Source organism: Cetorhinus maximus, chromosome 1 (genome assembly GCF_964194155.1).
Source record: "Cetorhinus maximus chromosome 1, sCetMax3.hap1.1, whole genome shotgun sequence".
In the NCBI taxonomy this organism is placed as follows: domain Eukaryota; kingdom Metazoa; phylum Chordata; class Chondrichthyes; order Lamniformes; family Cetorhinidae; genus Cetorhinus; species Cetorhinus maximus.
This window is the reverse complement of record NC_135879.1, coordinates 198387445-198405798: the sequence shown is the minus strand read 5'-3', so window position 1 is coordinate 198405798 and position 18354 is coordinate 198387445. Positions and strand designations below refer to the sequence as shown.

General features: G+C 44.2%; 1 protein-coding gene and 1 long non-coding RNA gene across 4 annotated transcripts in view; one reads left to right on the top strand and one right to left on the bottom strand.

Moving 5' to 3' along the window:
* The window catches only part of galt (galactose-1-phosphate uridylyltransferase), a 78574-nt gene that overhangs the window by 3762 nt on the left and 56458 nt on the right, over nucleotides 1-18354 (bottom strand). For all 3 annotated transcript variants that reach the window (XM_078551551.1, XM_078551559.1, XM_078551568.1), the window contains 3 exons: nucleotides 12553-12685; nucleotides 6203-6286; nucleotides 2419-2573 (listed from right to left, as the gene is read on the bottom strand). In XM_078551551.1, coding sequence (XP_078407677.1) covers nucleotides 2419-2573; nucleotides 6203-6286; nucleotides 12553-12685 — 372 coding nt within the window. The remainder of the gene's footprint in view (nucleotides 1-2418; nucleotides 2574-6202; nucleotides 6287-12552; nucleotides 12686-18354) is intronic.
* The window catches only part of LOC144686420 (uncharacterized), a 103858-nt gene continuing 86724 nt past the window's right edge, over nucleotides 1221-18354 (top strand). The window contains exon 1 of the long non-coding RNA XR_013577927.1: nucleotides 1221-1334. This is a non-coding gene — a long non-coding RNA (uncharacterized LOC144686420). The remainder of the gene's footprint in view (nucleotides 1335-18354) is intronic.

Genomic DNA, 18354 nt, shown 5'->3' with positions numbered 1-18354 from the left:
TTTAACTACCCAAATATTAACTTGGATAGTTTTTGTGTGCAAGATAGAGAGGGAGCAAAATTCTTAAGTTACATCCAGGAAAACCTTTTTAGCCAGTACATAGAAAGCCCAACAAGGGAGAGGGTAGATCTGGACCTAATATTCGGAAATGAGCCCGGGCAGGTGGAAGGCGTATCAGTAGGGGAGCATTTTGGAGATAGTGACCATAACTCAGTTACATTTAGGATAGCTATGAAAAAGGATAAGGTTGGGTTATGCTGGAGTTCATCCTCCGCCATTTCTGCCAACTCCAGCATGATGCCACCACCAAACACATCTTCCATTCACCCCCCCAGCGGCATTCCGCAGGGATCGTTCCCTCCGAGACACCCTGGTCCACTCCTCCATCACCCCCTACTCCTCAACCCCCACCTATGGCACCTCCCCATGCCCACGCAGAAGATGCAACACCTGCCCCTTCACTTCCTCTCTCCTCACCGTCCAAGGGCCCAAACACTCCTTTCAAGTGAAGCAGCATCTCACTTGCATTTCCCCTAACTTAGTCTACTGCATTCGTTGCTCCCAATGCGGTCTCCTCTACATTGGAGAGACCAAACGCAAACTGGGCGACCGCTTTGCAGAACACCTGCGATCCGTCCACAAGAAAGACCCAAACCTCTCTGTCGCTTGCCATTTTAACACTCCACCCTGCTCTGTTGCCCACATGTTTGACCTTGGCTTGCTGCATTGTTCCAGTGAAGCCCAACGCAAACTGGAGGAACAGCACCTCATCTTCCGACTGGGCACTTTACAGCCTTTCGGGCTGAATATTGAATTCAATAACTTTAGATCTTAAACTCCCTCCACCCATCCCCACCCCGTTTCTTCCCCCTCTCTTTTGTTTGTTTTTTTCAATAATTTATATCGATTTTTCTTTTCCCACCTATTTCCATTATTTTTAAATCTACAACTGTAATACTTTGTCAGTCTTTCCACCCCAACCCACTAGAGCTATACCTTGAGTGTCCTGCGATCCATTCTTAATTAGCACATTTTCTTAGATAATATCACCAGCTTCAACACCTCTTTGTTCCTTTTGTCTGTGACATCTTTTGATTATCTGCTCCTATCACTGCTTGCTTGTCCTTACAACCACCCCACACCCCCCCAGCTTCTCTCCCTCCCCCCACCCCCCCCACCCTTAAATTTCACCCCTCTCCTAACTATACTCAGTTCTGCTGAAGGGTCATGAGGACTCGAAACGTCAACTCTTTTCTTCTCCGCCGATGCTGCCAGACCTGCTGAGTTTTTCCAGGTAATTCTGTTTTTGTTTTGGATTTCCAGCATCCGCAGTAGTTTTTTGTTTTTATTAATGTTGAGAGAGGACCTGATAGAAGTGTATAAGTTTATGAGGGGCATAAAAAGGGTGTATAGGAAGGCACTTTTTCCATTAGTAGAGGGGTCAATAACCAGGGGGCATAGATTTAAGGTAAGAGGTAGAAGAATAAGAGGGGGGTTGAGGAGAAATTTTTTTACCCAGAGGATGGTTGGAGTCTACAACTCAATGCCTGAAAGGGTGGTTGAGTCAGAAACTCTTGTAACATTTAAGAAGTATTTAGATATTCATTTGCATTGCCATAGCCTCCAGGGCTATGGGCCAAGTGTGAAAAATGGGATCTTTGTTGACATGATGGGCAGAATGGCCTCCTTCTGTACTCTAGACGTCTATGAGGATGCTGAGCTGCCTTCTTGAACCGCTGCAGTACATGTGGTGTAAGTACACCCACAGTACTGTTAGGGAGGGAATTCCAGGATTTTGACCCAGTGACAGTGAAGGAACGGTGATATAGTCAGGATGGTGTGTGGCTTAGAGGGGACCGTGCAGGTGGTGGTGTTCCCATGCATCTGCTGCCCTTGTCCTTCTAGGTGGTAGAAGTCGTGGGCTTGGAAGGTGTCATCTTGGTGAGTTACTGCAGTACATCTTGTACATTGTACACACCATTGCTTCTATGCACCAGTAATGGAGGGATTGAATATTTAAGGTGGTCAATAGGTGCCAATCAAGCAGATTGTTTTGTCTTGGATGGTGCTGACCTCATTGAATGTTGTGGGAGCTGCACTCATCCAGGCAAATAGAGGGTATTTCATCAACTCCTGACTTGTGCCTTGTAGATTGCAGAAAGGCTTTGGTCGTCTTCCCTTGTGAATACTTAGAAGAAGCAAGCACTCAAAATTTTTTATTCATAATGAAATAAGCCAATTTGCATCTTTTATGCCTCTTGTATTTTCACTGACTGCCCCCTTACTGTTCAGAGACCAGTAAACTCTACAGACAGAGAAAATGAGCCATTCTCCTAGTGGACAGTTATGATTGTTTCAGTGTATATTCAGCAATGTAACTATGAATGTATACAAAGTGCCCTCTGTGCTCATTCTCACCTGTTCAGGTGTCAAATCCCTTTGGGCCTGGGCTAGCAGCTCGTACCCGACCATGAATTTCCTGATTGTTGCAGACCGTAACAATGGTGGGTAGTAGTGAGCATGAAGCTGCCAGTGACAGTTGTCGTCAAGAAAGGACTGTCCTGTGGGGGCGCCTGTTGAAATACAATTGTATTATTAACAAAACAATGGCAAGTATATCAGTGTGAGATCTGGTACAACTTGACATTTCTACATCCCAAGCCACCAAACTGTGGCCTGAGTGAGATTAACAAATTAATGCCAAATTAACAACCATTTTATGCTGTGGGCCCATGCACATTTGGAATTGCACTGAACTGCACAAAATGATTTCACATAGGAGCATAACAGCCACCGGACTGCTTTTTAAAGTCAGTGAAGTTCTCAGTGGTAGGACAACTTTTTATCAACATTAGTCTATATGTACATCTAGAGTCTAAGGAATTCACCTTTCCTGCTTCATTTGGAAGTTATGGACCTACTTTAAACTTGGGTTGGGTGCACAGCGGAAAGGGTGGACAACAAACGTGTGTGGAACAACTAGGGTGAGGCTGGGGCCATTTTAGCCCTCTGGCTTTCAATACCATCTCTAAAGATTGACTCCTCCCCACCCTCAATCTGGTGGGACTCGCAGGTGGTAGTGGGAGTGGGATTTTGTCCGCTGCCAGGGACAATTCTTCTGGGTCCCCAGTACTAAAGTGCAGGGAAGCCTGTGGCAAAGGAGATCCTTACTTTGCTGAGCCTCTTCTGGTTCTGGATCCATCCGACAGCAGATTTCCACATTGCATTCAGCACTGCGGGCAGAATTTTCCATCCTGGAGACTAAGAGCGGCAGTGAGTGGGAAACATAAGAACAGAAGAAATAGGAACAGGAGTAGACCATTCAGTCCCTCGAGCCTGCTCCGCCATTCAATAAGATCATGGCTGATCTTCTTGTGTTTCGATTTCCACATTCCCATCTAACCCTGATAACCTTTGATTCCCTTGCCAAACAAGAATCTATCTACCTCTGCCTTAAAAATATTCAATGGCCCCGCTTCTTCTGAGGCAGAGAATTCCAAATTCCAAAATCGCACAACTCTCAAGAAAAAAATTCTCCTCATCTCTGTCCTAAAAGGGTGACCCCTAATTTTAAAACAGTGCCCCCTAGTTCAGGACTCACCCACAAGAGGAAACATCCTTTCGACATCCACCTTGTCAAGGCCATTCAGGATCTTGTATACTTTTCAATCAAATCACCCCTCACTCTTCTAAACTCCAGTGGAAACAAGCCCAGACTGTCCAACCATTCCTCATAAGACAACCCACTCATTCCAGGTATCAATCTAGTAAATCTCCTTTCAACTGCCTCCAATGCATTTACATCCTTCTTTAAATAAGGAGATCAAAACTGCACACGGTATTCGAGGTGCGGTCTCATCAATGCCCTGTTTAACTGAAGCATAATATCCTTACTTTTATGTTCAATCCCTCTCATTATAAAGGATAGCATAAAGTCAGCGTGATTCCTGCTGGGCAGCGAGTCGGATGAACCCATGTGATCTTCTGCTTTTCAGCTCATTAATTATGCATCAGCGAGGAGCTCAGCTAATTTCATGGTGGGGCAAGCAGGGATTCATTCATCCTGCCTTTACCTCATGGGGTTAAAGGTCCTGGCACCATATTTAAATGGCATCCGGACAAACATTTGCTCCCTGCAGGCCAGGTGTTGTGTTGTTCAAGTACTCAATGGCGCCTAAAAGATCCAAACCCCCTGCTCGGTGGTTCAGTGAGGCCACCCTGGGGATTCTCCTCCAGGCCACACAGGAAAGGCGGGACATCCTCTTCCCTCGGGATGGGAGCAGGAGGTCCTCCCGCCTGACCATGTCGGCTTGGGAGGAGGTCAGCACCCATGGTAAACTAAAAAGCGCAGTGCGCAGGAAAAGGATCTGCTGCGCTCCACCGGGGTAAGTAAAACTTCTACTCACTCCAAAATCAGACTACCTGATGCCCTTATGAGAGCGTAAGGGTTAGGGTCCACAGGGATGCCACACATGAACCAGCCGATGGGACATCTGCACTGAATGTCTGCCAGCCAGCCACTTATAAGGTCACTATCTCATGTAAGATCCTGCACAAGCAGCATCTTAACCTCCTACTGGGGAGGGCTCAGCAGACACAACAGCCATGCATGCTTCTGAACTGCTCTTTCATCTGTGCTGCGCGCAGTCAATCCATTTATTTTTATGCAGGATAAGATCACTCACAACAAAAGGAAGTGAGCAAAGACCGGAGGAAGGGGAACCCAGAGTTCAGGATGCTCTCCCCTGTGAAGAACAGGCCACAGAGCTGGCTGGAGAGGATAGGGATCGCTCATGCATTGGCCTCCCCCAACAAGCCAGTGAGGGTGCATCCAGTATACATCGGCCATATGCAGACAATAATTGTGAATGACCTATAATGTAGGAGCCTGCCTAGCCAATCATTAATTATCTCTTCTCTCTATTCCAGACACCAGCAAGAAAAGCTGAATGACATACTCCAGCTAGCACATCAGCCCCACAAGCTCAGATGAAGATGCAGACAACCATCTGACAAAGACCAGTTATTGCATTCACCTGCACCCGCCACCAGCGCAGGTCCATGCACCTTGGTGGGACCAAGTTCTGGAGCAGGCTCAGGTTCACAATCTGGTGATCACTGAACAGACACCAGTCCACACAAGGCGGAGGCATTGTTAGCTGAGGTCTCCGACACTCAGAGGACTGCTGGAGACCACGGCCTGCTGAGTCTGAGTCCAATGACAAACCTCTGGAATTGGCCCTTAGAGAAATGTTGGAGATGCAAATACAGGCAAGGTAACATCAGGCAGAGTTATCAGAGGTCGTAAATAAACTGAAACGAAGGATAGAGGAGTCCGTCCATGTTCTGTCTCATGTTGTGGCTCCGCCATGCAAGCGCATCTCTATGGTAAGGGAGGCGGTCGGGTTGGGCAAGAGTAGTTCAAACCCTCCCCATTCTCATCAGCTGCAGGGGGATAAAGTCAAGGTTTCTGCATACATTACAGAGGGCAAACATTAAAAAAAGATTAATCTTTCAGACAATACCACATTAGCCTCTGTGGAACTGGAGAGTCAGAGGCCAAATTAACTGATGAACATTATAATAAATCAAGAGGGGAAACACTGTTTAAACACTCAAATCCCTGATCAGCAGAATAGCCTGGGTTAATGTGAAGTAGTTTATATATTACTTTACCTACATGATTGCTATATTCATTTCCAATTGAGAATAGAACCACATTTCCTAAATTGAAATGTCAGACCTTGAACAGTGCTGCAGCCACCAACCACCCCCAGTCAACTCCTTCCAAGGGAAAAAAAGAACTGATGCAGTCCTAGAACTGACCTCTGCACCAAGCATTCTAACTCTCTTAAAATCTTAAATACGGCCAGGAGGTAAGTCAGGACTTAAAGTGCGTTTTAGCTGCAACTCTAGTATTTTCAATCTTTTTATCCACTCTTTCCCCAAGCAGCAGTCTAATCCGAGATTGGGACATTAAGAGTTCCCTCTTATCCAATGAATATCAAACTTATGAATTCACTTCTGGAACACCTCACAAGATGGTCTGCCTTATGTTAGAAAACTGACATGTTTTAAACATTTTTGGATCATGGATTTTAGTAGTTAATGTAGTGTTTGAGACATCTGTTTCTTTATGAATTGTAACATAATGGCAGTCTACTCTCACACACAGTTCATTGCAAGATTTCTTTAGCCTTACCGTGCCATCCCATAGAGTAAGGAAAAGAGACTTCAAATAGATTGTCATATTTTGTCAAGAGTCTTTTCATAATGGAAGCAAGGTCTGAAAAAGTGTCAAATGAAATTAATTAGTTCAAATAATACAGCTCCATCTGCAACATTTTAACATGAAAAAAGGTAAGTAAAAATCTGACGATAATTTGCATAACTCCCCCTCACCAAATCAAGTAATTAGATTTGAGACACGATTTTAGCTGAGAATCAATTCCTTTAATTGAGTCACAAGGATTTAAAACCAGTTGCTCAAGTTATGCCCAGTCTAACTCCAATGCAATGTCATGAGAATCACTATCTCCTGACACCAACTTAAAAACATCCTTGGGATCTTCGCGTATGCTCAAATTTGTCAGGCAACAGGATATGGGTTTCTTAACGGCCGGCATAAGGAAGTACGCCCACTACAGTTTCAGCATTACCAAATGCAGCCAGATTAAATCTAATTCTACTAACTGGAGAATCTAGAACTAGAGGGCATAGTCTAAAAATTTCAAGAGTGAGATTAGGAATTACATCTTCACACACAGGGTAGTAGGAGTTTGGAACTCTCTTCCACAAATAGCAATTGATGCTAGATCAATTGTTAACATTAAAACTGAGATTGTTAGATTTTCCGTAACTAAAGGTTTAGGAGCAATGAGACAAGGACTGGGATATGGAGTTAGATCACAGATCAGCCATGAATAACAGAACAGGATTGAGGCGTTAAATGACCTACACTTGTTCCTGTGTTCTTAACCGATGTGCACACAAGAAGGTTCCACAAACAGCAAGCAGCTGGAGTCATACCTAGCACAAAGGAAGATGGTTGCGATTTGGAGGCAATTATCTCAGTCTAGATACTGCTGCATGGGTTTCTCATGGCAGTGTCCCAGGTCCAAATATCTGCAACTATTTCACCAATGACTATCATAAGATTATAACTGTGAATGTTCACTGATGATTACAGTGTTTTTTCCATTTGCCATTTCTCAACTAATTAAACAGTCTGTATCCACGTGCAACAAAGCTTGAACATCATTCAGGCTTGGGTTGACAGAAAGTGGCAAGTTACATTCGTGCCAGACAATGACTATATCCCACAAGAGAACCTAACTACTGCCCCTTCACATACAATGGCGTTACCATCGCTGAAAGCCCCACTATCAACATCCTGGGGGTTACTGCTGACCAGAAACTGGATCAGCCACATGAATACTGTGCCTACAAGAGCAGGTCAAAGACTGGGTATTCTACGACAGGCAACTCACCTCCATCTCCCCAAAGCCTCTCCATCATCTACAAGGCTCAAGTCAAGAGTGCAATAGAAAACTCTTAACTTGTTTGGATGGGTAAAGCTCCAACAATACTCAAACATCCAGGACAAAGCAACCTACGTGTCCTATCCACCATGTTAAACATTCTCTCCTCCACCACTTGCATAACATGGCAGCAGTGTGCATGATCTTCAAGGTGTGCTGCAACAACTCACTAAGGCTCCTTCTACAGCACCTTCCAAACTCTACCACCTGGAAGGACAAGGGCATCAGGTGCATGGGAACTTTATCACCTGCACATTCCCTTTCAAGTCACACACCATACTGACTTGGAACCATATCGCCATTCCTTCATCGTCACTGGGTCAAAATCCTCAATCTTACTACCTAACAGCACTGTGGGTAAGTCTACTCCACATGGACTGAGGCAGTTCAAGGCAGCTCACTGCTACCTCCTCAAGAGCAATTGGGAATGGACAATAAATGCTGGTTTTGCCAGTGATGCCCTTGTCCTGTAAATGATTTTTCTTAAAAACACCAGATAATCTGTTTATTCATTGTGTTTGTTGAGAAAGGAAAGTTGGCCAGGACACTGGAAGAATTCCCCTGCCTTTCTTCAAACATTGTAGACACAATCAGAGGGTCATGCTTTCATTTCTACTGTATGAAAGGAGATATGCCAGGGCAATCAATAGAAAGTTAGATAGCTATAGCTACTAATATGGCTGTTAATTGTTATTTGGATTAGTAAAAACAAGCTTAAAAATTAGCTTAAAACTCAAAAAACAAACCTTCTAGCTAAGTAATACATTAGTTATACCAAAAATAACTCCGCTATCGGAGGATAAATTAGATCTAATTTATACATTGCCACTGTCTCCATTGCAAAACAGATATTGTGTTACAAATGTTCATCATCGCTGTGATCACTGACCTACAATGAAACCAGCAAAGCCTCAATTTTAAAATTTTCATCTTTATTTTCTAATTTCTCCATGGTCTCACCCCAGCCTAGATTTGTAACCTCCTTCAACCCTACAACCCCCCGAGATCTCTGTGCTCCTGCTATTCCAGCCTCTTGAGCATCCCCGATTTCAATCACTATTATTGCTGTGCCTTTAGCTGCCTAGGCCCTAAGCTCTGAAATTTCCTTCCAAAACCTCTGCACCACTCCACCTCTCTCTCCTCCTCCAAGAAGCTCCTTAACACTTAGCTCTTGAGCAAGCTTTTGATCACCTGCCCTATTATCTCGTTACATGGCAGAGTGTCAAATTTGGTTGATAAGGCCCCTGTGAAGCGCCCTGGGATATTTTACTTCTTTAAAAGTGCAGTGTAAAAGCAAGAATATAGCAAGAAAGCACCACATTCTTAGAATGACCAGTGATATAGTCATATTATAAACCAAACTAAAATTTAACTCTCCTCTTGGCGTTGGATTATACTTAATAATAAAACATATCTTCAGCAAAATATATCATTTAAAAGAGGCAGCTTAGCCAACACTACTGGAACATTTTTATTGTCCCTTGTTTAAAAGATTTATGCAATTAACTAAAAGAAACATAGAAAATAGGAGCAGGGGTAGGCCATTCGGCCCTTCGAGCCTGCTCCGCCATTCATTGTGATCATGGCTGATCATCCAACTCAATAGCCTGCTCCCACTTTCTCCCCATATCCTTTGATCCCTTCGCCCCAAGAGCTATATCTAACTCATTCTTGAAAACATACAATGTTTTGGCCTCAACTACTTTCTGTGGTAGCGAATTCCACAGGCTCACCACTCTCTGGGTGAAGAAATTTCTCCTCATCTCAGTCCTAAACGGTCTACCCCGTATCCTCAGACTGTGACCCCTGATTCTGGACTCCCCCACCATTGGGAACATCCTTCCAGCATCTACCCTGTCTAGTCCTGTTAGCATTTTATAGTTTCTATGAGATCTCCCCTCATTCTTCTGAACTCCAGCGAATATAATCCTAAACGACTCAATCTCTCCTCATATGTCAGTCCCGCCATTCCAGGAATCAGTCTGGTAAACATTCGCTGCGCTCCCTCTATAGCAAGTACATCCTTCCTCAGATAAGGAGACCAAAACTGCACACAATATTCCAGATATGGTCTCACCAAGGCCCTGTACAATTGCAGCATGACATCCCTATTCCTATACTCGAATCCTCTGGCTATGAAGGCCAACATACCATTTGCCTTCTTTACCGCCTGCTGCACCTGCATGCTTACCTTCAGCAACTGGTGTATGAGGACACCCAGGTCTCGTTGCACAATCCTCTCTCTCAATTTATAGCCATTCAGATAATAATCTGCCTTCCGGTTTTTGCTACCAAAGTGGATAACCACACATTTATCCACATTATACTGCACCTGCCATGCATTTGCCCACTCACTCAGCTTGTCCAAATTACACTGAAGCGTCTCTGCATCCTCCTCACAGCTCACCCTCCCACCCAGCTTTGTGTCATCTGCAAATTTGGAGAAATTACATTTAGTTCCCTCATCTAAATCATTAACATATATTGTGAATAGCTGGGGTCCCAGCACCGATCTCTTCAACACTCCACTAATCACAGTCTGCCATTTGTTAAAAGACCCGTTTATTCCTACTCTTTGTTTCCTGTCTGCCAACCAGTTTTCTATCCATCTCAGTACAATACCGCCAATCCCATGCCCTTTAATTTTACACGCTAATCTCTTATGTGGGACTTTGTCGAAAGCCTTCTGAAAGTCCAAATAAACATCCACTGGCTCCCCATCATCAACTCTACTAGTTACATCCTCGAAAAATTCCAGTAGATTTGTCAAGCATGATTTCCCTTTCGTAAATCCACGCTGACTCTGCCCGATTCTGCCACTGTTTTCCATGTGCTCAGCTATTAAATCTTTTATAATGGACTCTAGAACTTTCCCCACTACTGATGTCAGGCTGACTGGTCTATAATTCCCTGTTTTCTCTCTGCCTCCCTTTTTAAATAGTGGGGTTACATTAGCTACTCTCCAATCTGGAGGAGCTGTTCCAGAGTCTATAGAATCTTGGAAGATGACCACCAATGCATCCACTATTTCTAGGGTCACTTCCTTAAGTACTCTGGGATGTAGATTATCAGGCCCTGGGGATTTATTGGCCTTCAATCCCATCAATTTCCCCAACACCATTTCCCTACTAATACTGATTTCTTTCAGTTCCTCCCTCTCACTAAACCCTGTGCTTCCCAATATTTCTGGTATGTTACTAGTGTCCTCCTTTGTGAAGGCAGAACCAAAGTATATATTTAGCTGGTCAGCCATTTCTCTGTTCCCCATTATAAATTCCCCTGTTTCTGACTGTAAGGGACCTACATTTGTCTTCACCAATCTTTTTCTCTTCACATACCTATAGAAACTTTTACAGTCAGTTTTTATGTTCCTCGCAAGCTTACTCTTGTACTCTATTTTCCCCTTCTTAACCAATTCCTTGGTCCTCCTTTGCTGAATTCTAAACTGCTCCCAATCCTCAGGTCTGTTGTTTTTTTTAAGTCAATTTGTATCCCTCTTCCTTGGATCTAATACTATCTCTAATTTCCCTAGTAAGCCAGGGTTTGGCCACCTTTCCTGTTTTACTTGTGCACCAGACAGGAATGAACAATTGTTGCAGTTCACCCATGCGCTCTTTGAATGTTTGCCATTGCGTATCCACCGTCATCCCTTTAATTAACGTTTCCCAATCCATCATAGCCAACTCGCATCTCATACCATCGTAGTTTCCTTTATTAAGAATCAGGACCCTAGTCTCAGAATCAACTACGTTACTCTCCATCTTGATGAAGATTCTATCATATTATGGTCGCTCATTCCCAAGGGGCCTCGCACAACTAGACTGCCAATTATTCCTTTCTCATTACACAATACCCAGTCTAGGATGGCCTGTTCTCTAGTTGGTTCCTTGACATATTGGTCCAGAAAACCAACCCATAAACACTCCAGGAATTCCTCCTCTACGGTATTGTTACTAATTTGATTTGCCCAATCTATATGCAGATTAAAGTCACCCATAATTACAGATGTTCCTTTATTACACGCGTCTCTAATTTCCTGTTTAATGCCATTCCCAACATCACCATTACAGTTTGGGGGTCTATATACAACCCCCACTAACGTTTTTTGCCCCTTAGTGTTTCTCAGCTCTACCCATACAGGTTCCACATCGTCGGAGCTAATATCTTTCCTCACTATTGCGGTTAATTTCCTCTTTAACCAGCAATGCAGCTCCACCGCCTTTTCTTTTCTGTCTGTCACTAGGAACATTAAAGAGGCAGAATTACATCCATGTGAGCATCTTTCCAGTTTTCAAATTTAAAGTAGATTTAGCTTCAATGATGATGTCATCAACCCTTACATTACTTGCATCATATTTTGCTATGACTGAGTACAAAGGAATAAGAAATAAGCAATGAATTGTTTCTATATTAGGTTTCTTAACTCCCCTCACCCACCCCCCTCTTATCCCATTTCACGAGATAATTCTGTCCTCTTCACAAGGCTGCAGTGAACCTACCAAGTGGCTGCTCTTGAGTTGGTCCTATGCTAAGGGCTTTATCCTAAAGGTCTGACTGCAATCAGGAATTCCCTACATTGGCAATTATATACAAGCACACATCCTACAACTCACATTACTGGACCACCTTAATTTTTTAAAAATCCACAATCCAGCTCTGCTTCCTTTGTCAGTTAGCTGGAGAGATCCATATCTATCTAAAAAGTATATCACAATCATGGCATTGGGTGCATGCCACTTTGACAAGGATGGGAAGTACACAACAAAGGTTTCATACTATGTAGGGTTTAATTAATTTATGTACATTGGTCACTCACTCCTTTATGTCATAACTAGCTTCATGTTTTTACTTTGCTCCCATGGTAATGCAATACATTACCAAATGTTGCAAGCCAAGTTAAAAAATGAATTTTGGCTGCAAGCATCACAGAAAAGGCACTAAACTGTATAATTAACTACTTTAACCTCCCTCATCTTAACTCTTATTTACAAGTGATATTTTATATTCTTACTGTCCCTTTCTTTATCAGACAAGTCTTGTAAACGAAGAACGTGTCTTCTTGGAAGAAGTAAAGTCTGAAAAGGCCACATAGCCCAGTATGGAACGACAACCAACCAATCTTCATTTTCAACCACAATACGTTCCTTCGAAGCCAAAAAAAACATTAAAAAAGCATTAAGGACTGTTTACAGTATTCAAACCACATAATTACAATTGGGCAGTTATAGGTCCATCATAGCTTTCTAACTTTCACTAGGAACATTAAAGTGGCAGAATTACGTCCATGTGAGCATCTTTCCAGTTTTCAAATTTAAAGTAGATTTAGCTTCAGTGGTGATGTCATTAACCCTTACAATTACTTGCATAATATTTTGCTGTGACTGGGTATAAAGGAATGAGAAATAAACTTTTTTTTTAATAAAAGAAAAAAGAAACGTGATTTGATCCTCTTTTAGGTTTATCGCAACCCAGGCAAAAGCAAGTTTGGTCTAGGTTTTTCCTAAACAGGTCTATTAATCACTGGCCTTTAGGGGAGGCCTAAATAAACCCTGAAAAGAACGGGCTTTAGTAATGCATTCAGGAGCCAGTCAGCAAAATTTTATGACACACTTTTGATCTTTGCTCTTTTCACACAAATGTTAAATACCCCCTCACAATTTCCTCTGCACTATTTTAACATCGTATCTATCTCATTTATTTTAATTTATACCTTTTACACTCAAGCATATCCACACTTCCTGTCCCATCATTAGAAACCAAGGAAGGATATTATCTGCACCTTTTCTCTTTGGTTCACTTTTAAGATGTGATAAAAGATGTGATAAAGAAAATACTACAAGCTCTAGGGCGTCATATTGGAGGTTACCCCGAGATGTGCTGGGGAAACCACCCCTCCACCACACAGGCTCACAGGTAAGGTTTGCAGGGCAATTGCCCTGAATTTCAAACTTCCCCTGGTCAATTGCCCTGCACTGGGAAGCATCCAAAAATGCGATTTAAATCGCAAACTTGAATGGTTCCGATTGGGTTACATCAATAGTTACCCAGGGAAAGTTAGAAGAATAAAAACCACTTCTAATTTCTGGATAATGATTGTACAGCCCCACACCATGGGACTCCCCTCACACCCCCAAACCCCTAGGGGACTTCCGCCAACTACTATTCCACCCCCCCACTATACCGCTGAACTCCCCGATCCCTCAGGGGTCTCACCCAACTCCCTTGGCTACCCCCACAACTGGACTCCTCCCACCCCCAAGGGACTGCACCCCACGCCTCCAAATGGGAACTCACAGCCCACGGGATTACCCTCACCCCCCCCACCCCTCGCCCCCTCACCAGGCCCAACTGTCACCCCGAACCACCACACCACCCACACCCCCACCCCCCCCAGAAAGGCCAAATCCAACAACATCCCCTCCCCCCGACAGGATTGACACACCCCTCAACCCCCGACACCAACACCTCTGCCCCAACCCAAAACCAAACGCCCTCCAAGACCTGACCCATTCCACCAAATCCTTCCTATTTACCTTATACACTACCTTCTCCCTGGCCTGTCAAGGACCTTTAAACTTTGCTGAGCCTTTCACTCATCTGGTTTACGGCACTCATGCTGTAAAAAAGGCATCGTGGCCTCCTTGCATCCGACTGAGCTGCCCTCGATGCTAAGCCCCAGCGATGCACTGCACTGCTCACATCTCACCCAGCCTGAATTGGAAGGTCGGGGGAGAAAGGATGGCAAAAAATTTGGGTAGGAAAGTAGGAGCAGAGTGACAATCTGGCACTGATTGCCACTCTGAGGAAGTTCAGTCCCATTCTTACGTTTGTGAATTGACAGCCCAATTCCACAAGTCATTGCTCACCACCTTCCAAAGCATCAAGACTTGGTCAGCTCATATGCTTCAAACTCAACTAATTCAGAACAGCTGAAGTGTCCTTACCCAAGAAGTCTTTGTGTAACAAATACGGATTGTCTTCAGTCCCCACCACATCTCCTTTCCCTGGCCAACAATTCAATACCCTCATTAGCCACTGCCTGCGGCTGAACCAGATGGTTCATAAAATTGGCTATTTGATCGAGTTCAGTTTCTGTCCCATAAACTCTCAGTCACCGAAATCACTTACTTTCACCTGTGATATCACCCGTCTCCGCCTATTTGATGCACAAACGACAAAATTCATCATTGCCTCCAATGTGCCAACATAGCCTTTGGCTGACTGAGAAGAGCATTTGAGGACCAGGATCTTAAACCCAAGGCTAAGGTCATGGTCACCCAGTAGCAGTGATTCCCATGCTCCAGAGACTTGGATGACCTACAGCAGGCACCTCAAAGCACTGGAGAAGTACCATCAGTGGTGCCTTCACAAGATCCTCCAAATCTGCTGGAAAAAAAAGGTGATTCAACAGCAGCCTGTTCTCCCAAGCCAACCTGCCCAGCATCAAGGTGCTAATCGCTCAAAAACCAGTTCTGCTGGGCAGGACAGGTCATTCTAATGCCCGAGACCAGAATCCCAAAGCATCTGCTCTACTCGGAACTCGGTCACGGCAGGAGACTCCTAGGAGGACAGCGGAAGAGGTGTCCTCAAGGCATCCCGAAAGAGCTCAAACATACCCGTCAACAAACGACAGACCCTGGCTCATGGCCCACCAAAATGGAGAAGGCTCAGTCAGGAAGATACCGAACACATCAAAAGAATTATTGGGAACGTGCAGTGGTGAAGTTGAGGTGTGGAGGGAGCTCCAAACAATCCATCTACCCAAACCTTCATGCACCACCTTCGTGCAAGTGGCAGAGTCTGCAGATTGCGCTTTGGATTTATTAGCCATCTCAAAATCCGTTGAATTGGAGTGGAATCAAGTTATCCTCAATCCCGAAACACTCCTAAGACAAACTTTGGACTCAATCATTTGAGTAGTCTCCAAGCCAACCTCCGATCTGCCATTCTCCATAATCATCAACTCTGCTATCTATATCCAGACTCACACCAAGTCTCGTTCACCCATTATTACCTTGCGCTCGCTGACCTACACTGACCTCCTGTATAGCAACCCAACAGGTTTAAAATTCTTGTTCTTTTGTTCAGGTCCCTCTATGGCCTGGCCCTTCTCTATCTCTGTAAGCTTCTCTAACATTACAATCCTCAAAAACACTACCTCATTAGCAGTTGAATCTTCAACTATCTAGGCCCTATCCTCTGGAATTCCCTCCATAAACCTCTCCTCCTCATTCGCCTACATGAAGATTTTCTTTTTAAAGCCTACCTCTTTGTCACCTGTCCTAAATCTCCTTCCGTGACTTAGTGTCAAATTTTGTCTGATTACACTCTTAGAAGTGCCTTGGGACATTTCACTATGTTAAATGTGCTGTTTGCTGTTGATACAAAGAGTGTAATTTTACCTTTCTCACTCAGCCACGTGTACAAAAATGAGTGGAATATGCTGCAAACAGCGGAATTGAGAAAAGCATCTAGAAATAATGAACGACATTAAATCTCACCCCCCTTTCTAGTACTAAAAAATCAAGAAACAAATCACGAAATTCCTCCGAGTGGATAAAAAGAAACCACAAACAGCTTAAAATAGTTTTAATTTTGTTAATGAAAGGGAAAGAAACATCTTGAAGCACGAACTAAGTACTATAACAAGCTCTCTCAGGACGATTATTGCTTGCAAGATGGCCTCTCAAGTTGTTTACAGGTGTACAAGTCAATACATTGCTTGTTAACCAAGTCTGACATTTCAAATAAATTTAGGGCAATGGACTGCAATGCTACTTTAAAGTACAGAACACTGAGAAGGATTCTCCCCGTGGGCTTCAGAACTTTGCCATCATGATCAAATGGGGTTCAGAAGTCTGCAGTGTTGGGAACAGTCATCCGGCTGGGGTTTTTCTGAATTTGGACAATTAGTGGCTAAAGGGGTGGCTCGCCATTCAACTAAGGACAGCAAGTGGGCTCTTAAAGCTGAAGGGCCAATAGGAGAGCCTCCACCACAGAAGCAGCAGCAGGTTGCCCTTACAGGTGAGTGAGGGAGAGGGAAAAGTCCAGTCGGCCTCTGACTATAGGCCTCAATAGGCCTTTAACAAGCTGAATTGACCACTCGCTGCTTACAGGCGTGTATCCTTGCCAGACCCCCATCCTGCCTCTAGGATGGAAAAGGGGAACCAGAACACCAGCCGGTGGCATGAAATCCCACACCCACTCACTTTGGTGCCCACACATCAGGGCCTAAAAGTTCAGCCCACATTGACAACAGGTTTCACTGATCTTCTGTGCAGCAGAAAGAAATTCCTGCATTTGCACCTAAATGACAGACAATTTTTCAGCTGCTTGTCCTGGACTAGATTGAAATCTGGATCTCTAGCAGTGATTGGCAATCTGTGACAGAGACAGTTGCATCAGCTCAACAAGGTCCCTTAATTCTGGGACTACTTGGTGTTTTAAGGGAACTTGGCATGATCGACAATTTTGGAAACCCAGCTTGATTAACACAAAGGACCATCAAAAGCGTATATTCGAATAAAATCTGTGTCGACCATGTAAAATGCACAGATACATACATCAAAACTGCCTCCGAGGAACCAGTGCAATATATTTCTAAATAACTGATCGCAGTTTATATCCATGAAAATTAAAAAGCTGCAAAAAAAATCATGGATCGAATTAATAATTATTGAAAATAATGATTTCTAGATAATTATGATGGCAGTGAACAACTAAAAATATCATTTATCCACTGCATCCTCATTGAAAACATTTAAGGTATGGTGAAAAAGACACCCAACAATTTCAAACAAGTCGGCCCTGGGCTGTATCTTCTGGTCGGCGAGCAGGGGCGGGGCGGGGTGACGTGACGTGGGGCGGGTGTCCTGACGTCACCCCGCGTCATCCACATTTTCAGGTCAGCAGGTGCACAGCCGATTATGGCCATTAAAAAAGTAACTGAAATCATTAACGGTCCTGCGCGTCCAACCTTACGGGTTGGCGGGCAGGCCGGGAGCCCTGGCGGGCTTCCGAGAAAACATGAAGCCTTGTTGTTGGGCGGGATGAGGTTTCATGAGGGATTTTAAAATTTCAAAATATTTTAAAATAAAAGTTATGGACACATCCCAACTCACGTGACAGTGTCACATGAGGGGACATGGCAGCGAAATCTTTTTCTCATCTTTATTTAAAGTTTCCAATCTGAGCCGATCTCCCTGAGGTGGCACTTTGCCTCAGGGAGATCTGTGCGCTCTTCCGCACGCATGTGCAAAAGAGTGCACTCTCAGCTCAGGGAGTAACCCCCCATCCCCCGACTGCACAGGGAATGCATAGCGCTTCCTGGCGGACATCAGTTGGCCCGCCCACGTAAAATGGCGGCATGCCTCCAACCGGGGGCGCCGATCAGGAACCCACCTGCTCGCACCCGCTTCCGCACAACCCCCACCGCCTCCCCCCCCCCCCAAACCCCCGCCCAGACGCGGGGAAATGTTGCCCTCTGTTACAGAGATAGCAACACTTATTTTCAAAATTATGTACCAAGATCATGTTGCTAGAAATTATTATCCTCAGGGCCTTAAAATTACATTCATTCAAAAAAGGTTAAACCATATTTATATTTCAAAAATTTCCAATGCTGATAATTATGAAGATGTATAGGATTAAAGAACTACGCCAATCAAGCATTTCTAAATGCACAACATCAAGGCCTGAATATTTCCCGCGTCGGGCAGGCTCAGCGGAAGTGAGCAGGAGCAGTCGTGGAGCCGGCCGCCACCCGCGATTGGCTCCGCACCGCCATTTTACACGGGCGGGCCAATTAAGGCCT